The 15233-nt window shown below is 39.9% G+C and overlaps 2 protein-coding genes across 5 annotated transcripts in view; one reads left to right on the forward strand and one right to left on the reverse strand.

Annotated features, from left to right (window-relative positions):
- Positions 1 to 2148: 2148 nt before the first annotated feature.
- The window catches only part of bbs12 (Bardet-Biedl syndrome 12), a 43576-nt gene continuing 30491 nt past the window's right edge, over positions 2149 to 15233 (reverse strand). The window contains exons 1-2 of one of the 4 annotated variants that reach the window (XM_084009825.1): positions 5404 to 5443; positions 2149 to 4499 (exon numbers count right to left, since the gene is read on the reverse strand). In XM_084009825.1, the coding sequence (XP_083865951.1) occupies positions 2598 to 4487 (1890 nt within the window). In that variant the 5' untranslated portion in view covers positions 4488 to 4499; positions 5404 to 5443 and the 3' untranslated portion in view covers positions 2149 to 2597. Of the gene's footprint in view, positions 4500 to 5282; positions 5307 to 5398; positions 5444 to 15233 lie in introns of those variants that run through there. The other 3 variants (XM_084009826.1, XM_084009827.1, XM_084009824.1) reach the window with 3 other exon arrangements.
- Positions 5615 to 8030, forward strand: cetn4 (centrin 4). Its single transcript, XM_084009117.1, has 5 exons — positions 5615 to 5719; positions 6014 to 6169; positions 6275 to 6403; positions 6743 to 6880; positions 7744 to 8030. Exons 1-5 carry the CDS (start codon positions 5717 to 5719, stop codon positions 7831 to 7833), a joined length of 516 nt encoding a protein of 171 aa, XP_083865243.1. The 5' UTR covers positions 5615 to 5716; the 3' UTR covers positions 7834 to 8030.

Consider the following 15233-nt stretch of genomic DNA (forward strand, 5'->3'; position numbering starts at 1 on the left):
ATTCCCAATAAACAACATGGCAGCCATAATCAGACCAGTCGCTTTTGCATACTTTTTCTAATATGGGTCGGCAACATGGAGTATGCAGCTTTGCCTGAGGAAACTAAAACACGATTTTCTGTGACATATTCTAGTATCAACATGGCACCTGTTCACAAACAGCTTGATTTTAAAACCGGACATAGCTACCTTTGAGTTTCAATGACAATCTGCTGTAAAACCTCAATCTAAAATAGTAATTTGGTAAATATATTTACATAAACAAGAGGTATACCTCAATATGCAAACATGTTATATATCCAATGTAAATTAATTAAAAGCAAAATTTGAAATGCCATCAGTAGCTTTTTCCCTTTGTGAATAAGAAAAAACATTGATTTGTTAGTTACTGAGATCTTAATGAAAATATATGGTGACATTGCCAAAAGTAAATTAGCAACCCAGGCTGAAATAAAACTCTTTAGCTTTTACATTATGAAGGTAATCTAAGAATGTGTGCGTGCATCAGTCCAGGGTTTTCAGTGTGGTGATGAAGCGTGGGGCAGACATTAAAGCGTGGACTTGGCTTGAACTCTCAGATGTGTCACCCACTTTGCCATTCAAATTTCCTCCTCGATGTTTTCTATGTTATGTCACACCCCACCCTCTCACGGCCGCATCACCACTGAGTCAAGGCTGTCACGGCCCAATCGTAAAGCCTTTGTTACGTTTTTATTTCACTGAGCTATTTTTAACAAGACGCACACTTTCTCTGATCTCAGAGGAAATGGAAGGTGTGCCATGAGTCGCTTCAACTGTCGGCTTTGAAATACAATGTGCACACAATAGGAAAAAAAGTGCTAAAGATAACAAAGTGTGGTATTGTTTTCGCCTTATTTGGGATTTTTTTTCAATTAGTAGACATTGCTCATCGGAATAACACCTTTTCAGTGGAATTAAGTTTTTTATCTGCCGTTCTTTGCAGTTATTTTTGCACTTGTTACAAAGTATTGTAGCCTAAATTCCTGGATGAACCAACCTGAGGCATCTAATGAGTGCAAGGGTCATAGATTTGTGTCTACTATCCCTGTGACCTTTCAAAGATCGTATAGGAAATGCTAGCTAACCAAAGGTTTCTAGAATTTAATCAACAAATATAACCTCTGGGAGTTGCAATCCATTTTAGTTCCCCCAATGAAAGGATGTGGCCTCATGATACATTAACTTTGTCTGGAGGTATAACTTCTCATCAAACATGCCCATTATGACAGAGCAGGTCATAAAACCACCAGTTATGAACAGTGTTAGCCAAGCAGACACATAATGAAGCGTAGGTATATATCATAAAGTAAGTGTACTGAGACAAAAAAAACATACTGGCAAAAGGCATTTGTTTTTCCTGGCTGAACTGAAGATGAGGTGCGTTCAAGGTCACGTACAGGTAGTGTCAGCTAAGTCACGCTCGGCTAATAAAGACAAATAAACTGAATCTTAGGTTATTTCCTCTGAGAACAGTATGAGGCACCTTCAAGATAGAAAATATAACCAAGACGACAAGTTCAATAAAAATAAGCAAATATATGACCGTACTACATGTCATGGAAAACGTTGAAGAGGCAATCAGATATATCACTTTAAACTGTGAAGGAAAACTAAATAGTGGTCACTTGACTGTCACATTATAGTGTGATTTAAGGCCTGGTTTTAAGGTTACTATTGTTGACACTAATCACTTCAGTCAAACAACAAAATCTGTCATTAATATCTCAAGGGTGTGATCTTTGTAACACACGCAACATAATTTAGAATGTAAATTATGTTGCGTGTGTTACAAAGATCACACCCTTGAGATATTTGTAACACACGCAACATAATTTAGAATGTAAATTATGTTGCGTGTGTTACAAAGATCACACGCAACATAATTTACATTCTAAATTATGTTGCGTGTGTTACAAAGATCACACACAACATAATTTAGAATGTAAAGATAAATCTAAGGGAAAAAATGGAAAAGAGAATAAGAAACCAATCATAGTATTTAGCAAATATACTATGATTGGTTTCTTATTCTCTTTTCCATTTTTTCCCTTAGATTTATCTTTACATTCTAATCATAGTATTTAGCAAATATAATTATCTATTGAAATACTTTTAAAACTAAATTTCTGGAAAAAAGAAATCACACACACAATTGCTTCCACCTTGAAACCAGACCCATAAACACTTTAGTTGGTTCAAATTGAACAAGAAAACCATTTCATTAACACAAAGAACTACAATGTCCCATTACTCACTTTGCTATAGTCCACAATTACCTCAGTTTCTTTAAACAAGTGTAAACATCCCATGGAGTTGCTGATTTACCTGCATCGGCAAGGACGAGAAAGCCAGATACACAAGTGTCATAATCATGTGTCTCCCCCAAGTGGTAGCAGGTAGCATTGCTTTACTGAATCTTTTATGAAACGTTGACCTTTAACAATTTATTGATGACAAGAAAGGAAAGAATACAAAAACTTAATTTTCCACTTTGTACCAAAAACACATTTTAAACAGAAGAAAAACATCCGAATGTCGTTAACGGTAAATTCAACTCCCACGATAATGCCTGAAGATCATAACAGCATCAGATTTTCCTGTGTCGCATCACTTTTTTGTTCAAGACCTGTGATGACCTCTGCATCAGTCTGTAAAACCAGGAGAACCAGGTCTAAGGCTTTCCTCCACGCTTCCTGCTTCACACTGAGATTATCATAGATCTGTACTGCTGGTGCTTTGCTGGATGTCATGGCTGAGGAAACTCCACTATCCACTTGTTCACCTTCCAGGAAAAACTGTGAGAATTTCACAGTAACATTTTGACTTCTGTTATAGTCCTGCAATTGCTGGCTCACTGCAGTCCTGGCTCTTACTTTTGAAAACCTTCCAGTGTTAACCATTAAAGTGGATATGTAATCTATGAAACCATCTGCCATGAGGTGCAACACTTCGCCCCTGTAAGGGTTCGCTGCTGTTCCTGCTTTGGTCTGTTGCACAGTGTCCACATTCCTCTCTCTGTGGTATTTGCCTTGGTGCTCTGCTTGCTTTTCAAGGTGATGAATACAAAGCATTTCTGTCACTCCAGCCCCTGGCAGGAGGACTTGGTCTTTTAGCATGTGGTGTAAACGATAAGCACATGCCCAAAACTGGTCCTCCAGGGCCTGCAGCTTGCCATGCACACAGCTTGTGATGACCGCTGTGACCAATTCGCTGTTCTCACTAGTGGAAATATTGACGGTTATCGATGGCTTCATCTCACGGCTGCTGAGGTCCCTCCATATCTCAACCTTCACCCCGGTGCCAACACAGCGCTTGCTCAACTGTGTGGCGTACGTCACTGGAACAGCTCCCGTTGCGTTAGCGAATGACTTCAAAATAGAAGCCGTCACTTTTTCCACCACGAGTATATGATGTCTACAACAGCGCTGAATCACTTTCTCACTGACGAGCCCGGTGACTAGTATCACGTTCACTTCCAGGTTCAAAAGAATTGTCACAGTCGTTTCAGTCCACTCTTCTTCTTTGCTTGAACTTAAAAGATCTGATTGGTCACACACACACTGCACACCTGTTGGCCTTTTAAAGCCAAGATGGCGATAGGTATCTGACAAATCTCCATTAATCAGAGCAACCTTCAAGTGCCGTTCTTTTAAATGATGTGCAACTGAAGCCTGTTCATCAGATACAAGAACAATGCAGCCTGGTAAGACGCACGCATGCTCCTCTGGTAAACCAGGTAGCACACAAGTCACCACTTTAGTTACATCAAACGTGATATATTGCTGATTATTTTTTGACTGTATTCGTCTGGCTTCAACCACTAAATTCATTGCATCGACACAACCGTGACTCAATCCCTCAGCGATGTGTGCAATGTCAGGAAGCTTAGGCTGATGAGGTTGTGGTACTGTGTAGACATTTTCAGATTTGGCTTCATAGAAATGTCTGCTGAGCTTTAATTTCCTTTGTCCACTGCCATGTTGACCAGCTGTTGTGCCTTGTAGGTGGCACTTTGTTTGTGAAGCCTCCACAGTGCAGCTCTCTGACCGCTCCACACCAAGACCCTCAGTTGAGAAGTTGTATTTCCTGCAAACATCCAAGCATGCATCCATTCCTTCAGACATAGCCGTGATGATGTGTGCTACTGAAATTCCTCTCTGAAGGCATTCCAACGCAGCACGGCTCCATGCTCCTGCGAGAAAAAGCAGGCATCCCGACCCCGTATGATAGACCTTCTGGTGGGCTTGGATAGTCTCGTAAACCAGCTGACCCACCCCGCAGGTCAGCTCCAGGTTCTCAAGGATGCGAAAACACGAGCACACAAGAGCTGACTCCCCAGTCGTGTCATCTTGGATAAACTTGTAATTTTTGTTGGGGCCCAAACAGGAATGTGTGATTCCTGCCAGCGCTGAGAGCTTCTGCAGTCCAACATGGTGTTGATGGTTGATAATCGTACTGCCCAGCATTACTTGAGGTGCCTGGATAGTAAAAGACAAGAAATATGTGTTAACCTGTTGCCAAAACTGTGTTAGGTAGTAAAACTGCTAAATTAACATGGTTTATGTTAAATCGTCACATCAGTAATGATTCCACAGTAACTAAGTACATTTCATTCAATTACTTTATATTTTTACATCATTACATTTCAGAGGGAAAGGCTTTCCCTAACTACATGTGGCATCTATTCTATAGTAAGAAGTTAACTTTATTGATAAATACAAGATGTGATCAGTTGAAAAAAAGATGGTGCATATTTATGTATTAAATAATACAGCAGTAATTCAAGTTAGGCAGCCCACCCAACCGGATGCAACATGTTAAGGCTGCTCACACATTAAGGCATGCATAGTACATACATGTATAAAACAATATATTCTGAATTACTTTTGGTACGTACACTTAGCTAGTAACACTTGATGTACTTTACTTTAAAATCGTAAAAATCTGAATGCAGGACTAAATCACTCATTTACGTACATGTGGAAGCCTGCTTCAATGTGACTACTTACTCCACCACTGGTAAGTTAACACGTTTAGTCAGCAACCAAGATGCAACTGCAGCTACAACAGTAATTAAATGAGCATTTACAATACAACATATAAAACCTAACGTTAAAGGAGCAAGTGACGAGAGACAGCTGATTGACGGACAGACCTGCAACCATAGATATAAAGCAATTAGCAGATAAATAGCTACCAGACAAGCAGCAGCGTGGAAGCTAAGCTAACAAGCTAATGTCTTAAGGAGAAAAATACTTTACTTCTGAATTCAGCCTGTCCCAACCGGGACAAACGTTAACTTAAAACAAGGAGCCTACAAATATACGTCTGTAAAAACAATAAAACCTTTATTTATCCACAAAGTGTATAATGTTACCTTACATTAATAATGTATAATAGTTGTTTCTGTCCCTAATGCCCAGCTGCTCCGGATCGCACAACTAACCACTGCGCATGCGCTTTGTTTCGTGGTTGCTGAGCGACAAGAAGATCCCAACCATTGGCGGTTACTGTTACAACCCGCCCATCACTTCTTTTGCAATTGGCTAACATGTCAACGTCACAAGGTGTTTATGGTTTCTATAGGCTAGCCCCCATGTTCCTCAACAGACGAAATACAGCCGTTGCTCTGTTTTGTTGACATCCGACTATCAAACGCACAATTGAAGCTTTCCCGACTGAATCATTCGTTAAAATGGTATGCTTCGATATAAACGTGTAGTATGAAACTTACGCTGTATTTAGTTTTGAGAACGTTTCTGTATGTGTCGTGAAAAGCTGACCCAGTGAGATAAAGCTGCTTAAAACGGGCTATGTTTGGTCTCGTGGAGCAGCATGGAAGCTAAAGTTTGCTAGCATGATAGTAACAGTTTACTAAAACGCACAAACACCACCCGGGTCTTTGACTGCACTTCCTAACCGAGTAAGCTACCTTCTGTGAAGTAGCAAACACAGGTTAATGTTTTTTTCCTTTTGTATATTGCATATTCAGGCTTCGGGTTACCGTAAACCAGCTTCTTCGGCTAGCCAAAGAAAAAAGCCAGGTCCCAAAATCGATCTGACTGAGGAGCAAAAGCAAGAAATTAAGGAGGCTTTTGATCTCTTTGACACAGATGGCACAGGAACAATAGATGTGAAGGAGCTAAAGGTTAGTTCCTGGTTCAGTATTCCTTGGATATGTGTGCTGTGATGAAAAAATCCCCTGATAACAGTACTACAGCAGCCTCGGGTTTCTCGTGCATCTGTGCCACAGGTTGCCATGAGGGCGCTTGGGTTTGAACCAAAGAAAGAAGAGATCAAGAAGATGATTGCAGACATTGATAGAGAAGGCTCTGGAACAATTGACTTCAAAGACTTTCTCAGTATGCTGACACTGAAAATGGTGAGTGTAATAAACCTGTGAGACAAAACCTGGAAACTTCTTAGAAATTTAAATGTGTTATTGCTAGTCTTGGAAAGACCTTTGTCACAATTCATTAAGTCACATGTCTTCATCTCAGCACTTTTAGCCACAACAGTATTCCACAAACAAAAGCCATCTAATTAATTTTAAGTGAAATCCAATGTGTCTGACCGAAACACCACTCATGCAAAGCACACTTTTATTTTTGAAGTCACAGAAATGCATTGGATTTGTTGCAAAATGGACATTGAAAATGTGTAAATTGAGGCTCTAATGTATATATCGTCATTATATTTCTCACATCTTTGCTGTTAATAGAGTGAAAAAGACTACAAAGAAGAAATAATGAAGGCTTTTCGGCTGTTTGACGATGACGGCACTGGAAAAATCTCATTCAAAAATCTCAAGAGAGTTGCCAAGGAGCTGGGTGAAAACCTCACAGATGATGAATTACAGGTATTGTATTATCAAATAACTTAAGGTTGAATACCACAAATACATTCTTACCTGTTTTGTTTTGAAAAACACACTGGAAAACAACTTTCAGGTATTGGGTACTGCATATATTAAAAGTACTATTTTTGTGGAATAGCAGGGCTCAACCATAACTGCCCGAGGCAAGTACAACACCAAGACTGGCTAGTAAATCTAGCATCTCTATTGCCAGACTGTTTTTTTTCCCCAGACGTGATGATGGAAGTAGGTGAGGAGTGAGCCATCTCGCTTTCCCATCTCCCAATTATACAATTTGCAAAAATTGACATCGGTCAAATAGATTACTGACCAGCTTCCCTGACTGGGCAAGTGAAAAAAAAAAAAACTTAAAAACTGAACCATAAATATGGTGCAATATGTTTAGGGGCTCACATTTGGATTGTTTAGGTCAGAGAGAAGAAAGAGAAGTAGTTACTGCAGACACATTAACAAGCCACTTAAATGCTACCTTAATGTGACTTGTGACAGAGTGCCACCCTGAAACTACACATTTAGAAACCGTTTGACCTGTAGCAGGATGCCTTAAAATAATTAATTCGTAAGATGTCTTGGTCATAAATAATTTGACTAACAATATTGAGAGATGAAGATGAATAGGTTATAATAGGTTATTGTCATCTCCTAGTTCCCTTTGTTCTGTTCCTCCTACATGTGCTATTAAAATAGCAATTGTTACATTAGGTTGGTTATTTTGGGGGATTTTGGGCACTGAGCAGCCCTGTGTGACATGTCGTCTGTTTATCACGTGTGATATAGATAGCTTTCAGTACAGTTATAGCTTTAAATCAAATCATTGTTTCAATCTTTGTTTCTGATCCTTTTAGGAAATGATCGACGAGGCAGACCAAGATGGAGATGGTGAGATCGACGAGAAGGAGTTCTTAAGGATAATGAAGAAGACCAATCTTTACTGAACTTTTTTGTGCATCGCAGTCTTCATCTGCGATCTTTTTTAAGATTCATCTTTGCTTTTATCACAACAGTTAATTTAGTGGCTTATGTTGGGCCCCTTTGAGGACCGATTTGTATTAGTTTGTGAATAAATGTTTTAACGCCATATTTTTGCACAGATTTTTCTACAATGCAAGACAAATAAATATATTTCCTCACATCTGTCTGTTACTTTTTCACAGTACCGTAGTTTCCTTGTGCATTTGAGAAACGCTCGCCTTTGATTCACAATATGTTGCCATGTCTCTTTCACTGTGTACGCTGCAGAACGTTCTGCACAGCAATGCATGCCAATAATGGTCAGATGTCGCGGAGCAGACACTGAAAGTCATATGACTAAGTCGATGTTGACTAACCAGAATTATGTTACTGTAGAAAGAAATGAAAAGCGTGAACAGGAGATGAGTAACTCAGTCGAAGCCACTCTCACTTCATGGTTCATCGTCTGTAGAAGATACAGTACAAATGTCTCGTACCTACATGTTCTGATATCGTTATAAGAAAGTTGCTCCCACTGATTAATTGTACTTTACAGCGGAAGACTGGTTTTGGCCAAAGCAGCATACCTTGTCAAAATAAACAGGATATTGTAGTGACGTGTTTTTCCGAGGCCGTCAGACGGCTGTTTATTATTTTGAGGATGCTTGCCACTGATTGTGAAAGTTCTGATAACCTGTTCTAGACGGCGGAGGAACATCGAGCGGAAAATATGAAAAGTTTTGTCCCTGAGACATCAATTTTTATATGAGAAATTTCCCAAATGCCAACTGTCGCAGACAGATCCTCTGAGTACTAATGGTACTTTTTTTCTTTTCTTTTGAACATGTACGAGTAATTTTCTTAAACCTAAGACAATTCTGTTGAATTTCAGACAAGTATGTTCACTTTTTTTTTTTTACCAAATTAAAAGTCCCAGAATATAGAATTCATGATGGATTCCTTTGACTTTGCTCATCTGGCGAGCTGAAACTTGGAATTGATATAGATGAGCCAAATCAAAAGGCCAGTATTTTAAAGGTTCATTTTATGTTAGCCCTTGTGACTCAAATCCATCTCCGAGATCAAAGTACACGACACACCAGAGGTGAGCTGAAAAGCACCGCCGAAACTCCATCTGAGTGGAGATGTTCTGTCTGACCGTTCACCGACTGACACCGAAGTCGGCATCCAAGATTTAGCTTATTTAAATACACTGATGATATGATTCCTGTCAGACTGCTATGTGAAGGGGACATTGCAGGTGAAACTTTATTATTATTATTTATTTAAATCATGTAATATCCATCCAGGACTAGTGTCAGTCAACCAGGGAGGATGGCGGCTATGTTTCCATGACGATGCCTGCATGAGTGCAGTGCGGCAGCCATTAGCTAGTCACATAGACTCACATGCACTAAAATGCACGGCAAGCTCTACACACTTCATAGCTTTACATAGCAAATTGTGGTTTGCTGCTATAACAATGCTCTCTTTTTCACATGTAGCCCCTTAAATGAGGTTAGGGTGAGCCAGAATATTCTTGAAAGGGGGAACAAGAATCTGGTGGAAGCATTTTGTCTTTAAACAAGGTCACTTGCATGTTTAATAATAAGGGAAACTGTCCAGAGTGCAGGGACTCAAGGCATGTGATGGAGAGCAAACAGGACGCTCTTGAAATAAGAAGTCACCCGTCCTTTAGGCTGCCACGAGCCACCAAGAGGGTCATCATTTCAAAACATTTCAAGTGCAGTAAATTGATAAGTTCCACAGTCAATCAAACAGGACCATCCTCTCAATTCATTTGTACATTTGTCTTGTGTTTTGTGGAAAATGCCTATTTTTTGTAATAGGTCTATTGAACTGAATTTGATTGAACTCCAAGCTTTCTTATGTCTTTACCGTTTCTTACTCCTGTTTTATTTTTAATTCACGTTGATTGGGGTGAAACCAAAAACTATTTTCCACAAAACAACGCTTCGAATTAACTAACTCATATTATGGAAGACGATCCTTTTAAAGCTCATCGCAGAAAGACACTGTGAATAAGTGTCAGGTAACTGCCTTCCATCCAGTTTTCAAATCGTTGTCATGGATTTCAACGGCCGTGCAGCACAAAAAACAACATAGCTGAGAGCCTTCATTAAAAAATAATGACTAATTCTAGGTTGGACGAGACGCTGCTAATAGTTCAAAAGTCTCGTCCCTCCAACGTTAAAAAAAGAGAGGGTGCTTGAGCTGTCATTATGCAAGAGTGGGTGTTATTCTAACGGGCAATGTTTGATTTTAGAACTAAACTTTCCTATTAGAGCTTGATGTTTTTGTACATTGGCAGTTCCGTGGCCTTTATTATGTTCACGGCCCCTCAGCGGAGTGTTATTCCCCTACTGTTGTGGTTAAACAGCATTCTCATCACACCGTCTGTTCAATACTCCCACTGCTCCGCCGCTGTGCTTTTCTTTTCCCATAAAATGATCAATTTCCAAAACAACAAAGCGCCACACGTCTGGTCGCTGCTGGTAAAACAATGATTTTATTATTAATTCTTAAAGGTCAATAGTGTGTCACCATTATGTAGTCACCCTATTTTCACAAACCCTTTTGACTAAGGCAAGCTGAAGACAAACTAATAACCGTCATTGTGCCAAGAAGAAGCAAAGGGCGACTGCATCAGTGGTACGTTTGCTTTTTACCTCCTATTTGTGCATTCCTGTTATACATTCTGGATTATCACACATCAGCAGATGTTTGAATGTCAACGTCTTTTAATCTTTTACAGTATGCTGAGGAAGTCTGTGTTTGTCTGCATCTCATTTTTATTGCTCTGTCTGACGGCGATGTTGAGGGAACATTGTTAAGAGCTAAAAGTCACAATGACTTTAAAAATGCAAAGCTGCTTTTCTCATCCTTGTCCTCCTCTTCATGAGGCTTTGTTGCACAGCTGACTCATTTGTGTTTCTCACATTTTAATGCTCTACCTGTTGGGGAGCTCTGTTTCCACCCTCTTAACCAATCTCCCTCACATATCTGAGTAGATCAGGTGTGCATCACTGGAAAAAAAAAAAAAAAAGCTACAAAGCGGTTGAGAATTTTAAAGAGCACTTGTCAGGTTTTGGTACTACAAGCCAAATTAGATGTTACCATCTAAGGAAAGCAGAAAAACGGCACCCGATATGAGAAAAATGACTATAAAATGATTTTTTTAATCATTTTATAGTCTTACATTGCGTAGTGTCTAAAGGAGGAATGCGCCACTCAGAGCTCAGCAGGACTACTGTCCAGTTATTTCTAATGTTGTAGGTTAAAGACGGGATATGATAGCTGTTTTTTTTAAAGTCTCCAATAATCTGCATTTGAAGTCGAGCAGCTCTGTGTTTTCTGTCTCAGTTTTCTAGTTCCACTGTAATGAGATCGATCATGATTAGCCATCTTTTTGCACTTAAGTCACTTCAATTGCACACACGAGACAATAAATGGCTGTCTTCTTCCTAGTCGTTTATATGTTACAACAGTTTGTCACCACGGCTGCAGCTCTTTTCACTGTACATGATTCCATTTTATTGGATATTTTTGGATTAAATCATTTGATCAATAAAATGACAGATGTTTATGACAATCAACAAGATTTATTGTAAGATTTCTTACCGTCTGATTAACAACCTCGTTAATGTGATATTATATAAATATAAATCAAACGCTCGTGGCTGTTGTTATATCTGATCCTGTGTGTGCTTCACTGGTCGCAGTGGAAGATTAAGAGATGAAATCCAAAGGGACTGGAATCACATTTCAGGTGATTTCTCTTTACAAATGGAGAAACAAGGTTAGGTCAGGTTGACAAAACAACAACAGCTGAACGTGAGTTCAAGGGACTTTCTTTAACCATGTAATCAGACCGAATGGCCCGGCGCAGCGAAATTAATCTGTACAATCTCGTTTGGATAAAGAAACCGTGGGAGTGATCGCACTTTCAGATGAGAAATTAATCATTGGCATTGTTTTTTCTGAGTGCGTTCACCACATAACTTTGATAAGTCGCTGAAAAATAACAACCACAAATTCAGCAGGTGTGTGTGTGTGTTCAGGTGACAATTCATTAGGTCAACCTATAATGTGGTCATAGATACGGCAGGGGGGAAGGTGCCTATTAACAGTTGGTAGAGCTCGTTACCAAATAAACTCAAAGCAACAGTCGGCCGATATCACAGTACATTGAACTTTGTCGTGACTTGCTCCTAGTGACAAAGCAAATATCCTTCCTGCAAGGTGTCTTCCAGCTGTCCCCATTGTTATTCTATGTAATGAATATGCACTGGATTGTCTAATTCAACTAATTCACATAATTACAATGCCAAGCAGATGATATCATTTGTCTGTTAACTAGTACGATCTTTGAATTCAGTCATGATGACTGTGAAATATTAAACGATCATTATGAAGAAGCTGCATCATCCCTGCTGCGGTGCCGGTGGAGAGGACCAAAGAGGCGATCCCCCACCCACGCCCTCTCTGTGCTCTTCCTGTACACTTACGGTAATATCAAGCCGACTCGCTCGTCTAAATCACCTTCACTTGTTCCTTGTTCCAGCTCTGTAAATGCTCGTTCAATAAAGTATACATTTAAGTCAACCGAGATGAGTTTTCCAAACAAATCAACAATATTCTGAAATAAGCCAATGTGTGTGCAAGTTGCATTGTAACCTCGCACCCACTCGCCCTGGAAATGCAAACCGTTCACGAAGGGGAGACCGCAGGGTAGGAAATCATACTACTGGGTCGGAATAGGATGTGAACGACGTAATTAAGACAGGGGTTAAAGAAAACACTGATACACTAGTTTAAGACTTTGAGATACAAAAGCCAAACTACTTCACTGGCATCTCAACTGTAACAAAAAGACAAGGAAGGTGACTAATATTTCTTTTAAGTCACCCGTCCCCACACACACACTCTCTCTCACACACACACTCTCTCCGTCTCTCACACACACACACACACTCTCTCTCTCTCTCCGTCTCTCACACACACACGCACACACACTCTCTCTGTCTCCGTCTCTCACACACACACACACGCACACACACACACTCTCTCTCTCTCTCTCTCTCCGTCTCTCTCACACACACACACACAGTTGGGCAAATTACGTAACATTGCATATTTTTTTAATTTCACGTTATTTGGCTGAAAGGTATAATATACAGTAATTTCCTAAAAACAAAAGTATAGACTGAAACACTGTGTGACAAAAATAGTCCCTCTAAATCATCACGTATGTGGTGGTGCCCGTATCTACAAAGACCCTGGCGTCTGCCTGTATTTTCTCTTTTCTTGTTACTTTTCTTTGGGGTCAGCGAAGACCATTTGGACCCACGAGGGGTGTGAACCCTGGCCAGGAAGCAGGGTCTTCAGTCCGTTCTCATTACCAGGTCAAACACCAGCGCTTTGTCGCTCGGCGTACCGGCGCTCTTAGACCTCACAGGCCTAACACACACAGACAGAGAGCAGACAGGCCACACAAGGATGGGACCATTCCAAGTCTGACACCTTCCCCCAGCTTTGTAGGAGGTGGGGATGTTTTTATTTGTGCTTTAGAACTTAACCGCCATGAATCATTTATACTCCCCCGTTGTGTTTACAAACAGCAACAACAACAAAGTGACTACATATTATACCTCGAGATGCTGCAACGGCACGGTAAACACACCATGAAATAACAGAACAAAACACATCATCACAGTACACATCACAATATGACCAAGCGACAACTTGAGTCAGAACAAAACAAACAATCTGTGCTGATGGCAGCGGAAATACAGTGAAATACAGTAGAGAATTACATAAAATTAATCAGTCTGGCCCCGTCCAGGTGTATAAATGATAAACATTACAGAAAATAATACATAACTCACAACAATATTATAATATTATAATAGCAAGTAATTTTATCATTGGTATGATGGAGATCTGTTCCGAATCATTACTACATGTTTCCTTTATTCTTTATGGAAACGTTACCCCACTTCCCTCCACCGCACAAGATGTCTGTATTTCATTTAATTAAATGCTATTTTTAGTCAAATCAAGCTTTTATCTCTCTTAGTCAAACACAAAACTTAATTATTTCAGCCACAGTCCAAACACCATTTTATATAAATACAAATATGACAAATACAACTATGTTTTCCTTTATTATTTAACAAAGGAGATGTGCAGCCCATAGGCATGTGAAGGGGAAAACAAACAAACAAACACACACACACAGGAAAACGTGATGATGATTTAGGCTATATTCAAAATACAGACTCTACAAACCCATCTTTAAGTAGTTTATTTGTGCAGATTAAAAAATAATATCATATGCTAAGTTCTTTAGGTGGAAAGTCTAATTAAAAAAAACTGATAAAATAGATTTTTTAAAGATTAGTGTGAGATTTCTTAAGTAAGCCCGTTCACTGTGTTGCAACTTCCGAAGGAAAAAAACGTTTTTTTTACTCCTCCACGGCTGACCTCCATCTGTCAGCAATCTCCCATCTGCAGCTTCACATCAATTCACACTTTTTGCACTGCGTTTAACACTCTGGCTGACCACAAAGAGCAACTCTCACTGTGTGACACGTCTTCACGCCTGACCGAGAGCTTTAGTCGGCACCAAAAACATGCCTCAGAAAAGCAACGTTTCACCACATGACTTGGAAAAAGTTTGAGCTCTCGAATGCAGATGATACGTCATGAGATGATTTATCCACCGAGAAAAGAAGAAAAAGAAAAACTAGTAGCTCTATTGGTTTGGTATGTGAAAAACCTATTTCGCTTCTTTTTTCTCTCATCAGAGAGATCCTCCAAGTTATAAATGTTATTAAGTTGTTTTTGGTCCAGACTCAGAAATAATAATTTAACCATTAATAAAGATATGTATTTAAATTCACTCTTCTAAAGGCCACACACACACACACACACACACACACACACACACACACACACACACACACACACACACACACACACACACACACACACACACACACACACACACACACACACACACACACACACACACACACACACACACACACACCAGGGTTCCTTGATGGAAGCCAGGAGGAAAATTCTTCTGAATTTTGAAGTGTCTACGCGAGGAGACATTTTTCCTCCTGTATGTGCATCACAGAAGGGACTCCTGATGAGACGGGATTCTGAGGGTGATGCACCTCTCAGACCAGTCGAAGCCCCCACCCACTTTTTCCCTTACGCTGACAAAGAGAGAGAACAGACTAGAGGGGTTTTCTCTTTCAGTCTCACTCTCAACTCCTCCCCTTCCTCAAGGCCGATGTAAAGATTGTGTGTGCACGAACACTGACTGTGTGAGCTACTTCTGTAACACACT

Source organism: Eutrigla gurnardus (genome assembly GCF_963514095.1).
Source record: "Eutrigla gurnardus genome assembly, chromosome: 5".
Taxonomy (NCBI): domain Eukaryota; kingdom Metazoa; phylum Chordata; class Actinopteri; order Perciformes; family Triglidae; genus Eutrigla; species Eutrigla gurnardus.

What these genes read in the sequence shown, in the direction of transcription:
- cetn4 (XM_084009117.1), top strand. An exon ending in TAGATGTGAAGGAGCTAAAG is followed by an intron (nt 6,170 to 6,274) that starts GTTAGTTCCTGG and finishes TCTGTGCCACAG; the next exon opens with GTTGCCATGAGGGCGCTTGG. An exon ending in TCACAGATGATGAATTACAG is followed by an intron (nt 6,881 to 7,743) that starts GTATTGTATTAT and finishes TGATCCTTTTAG; the next exon opens with GAAATGATCGACGAGGCAGA.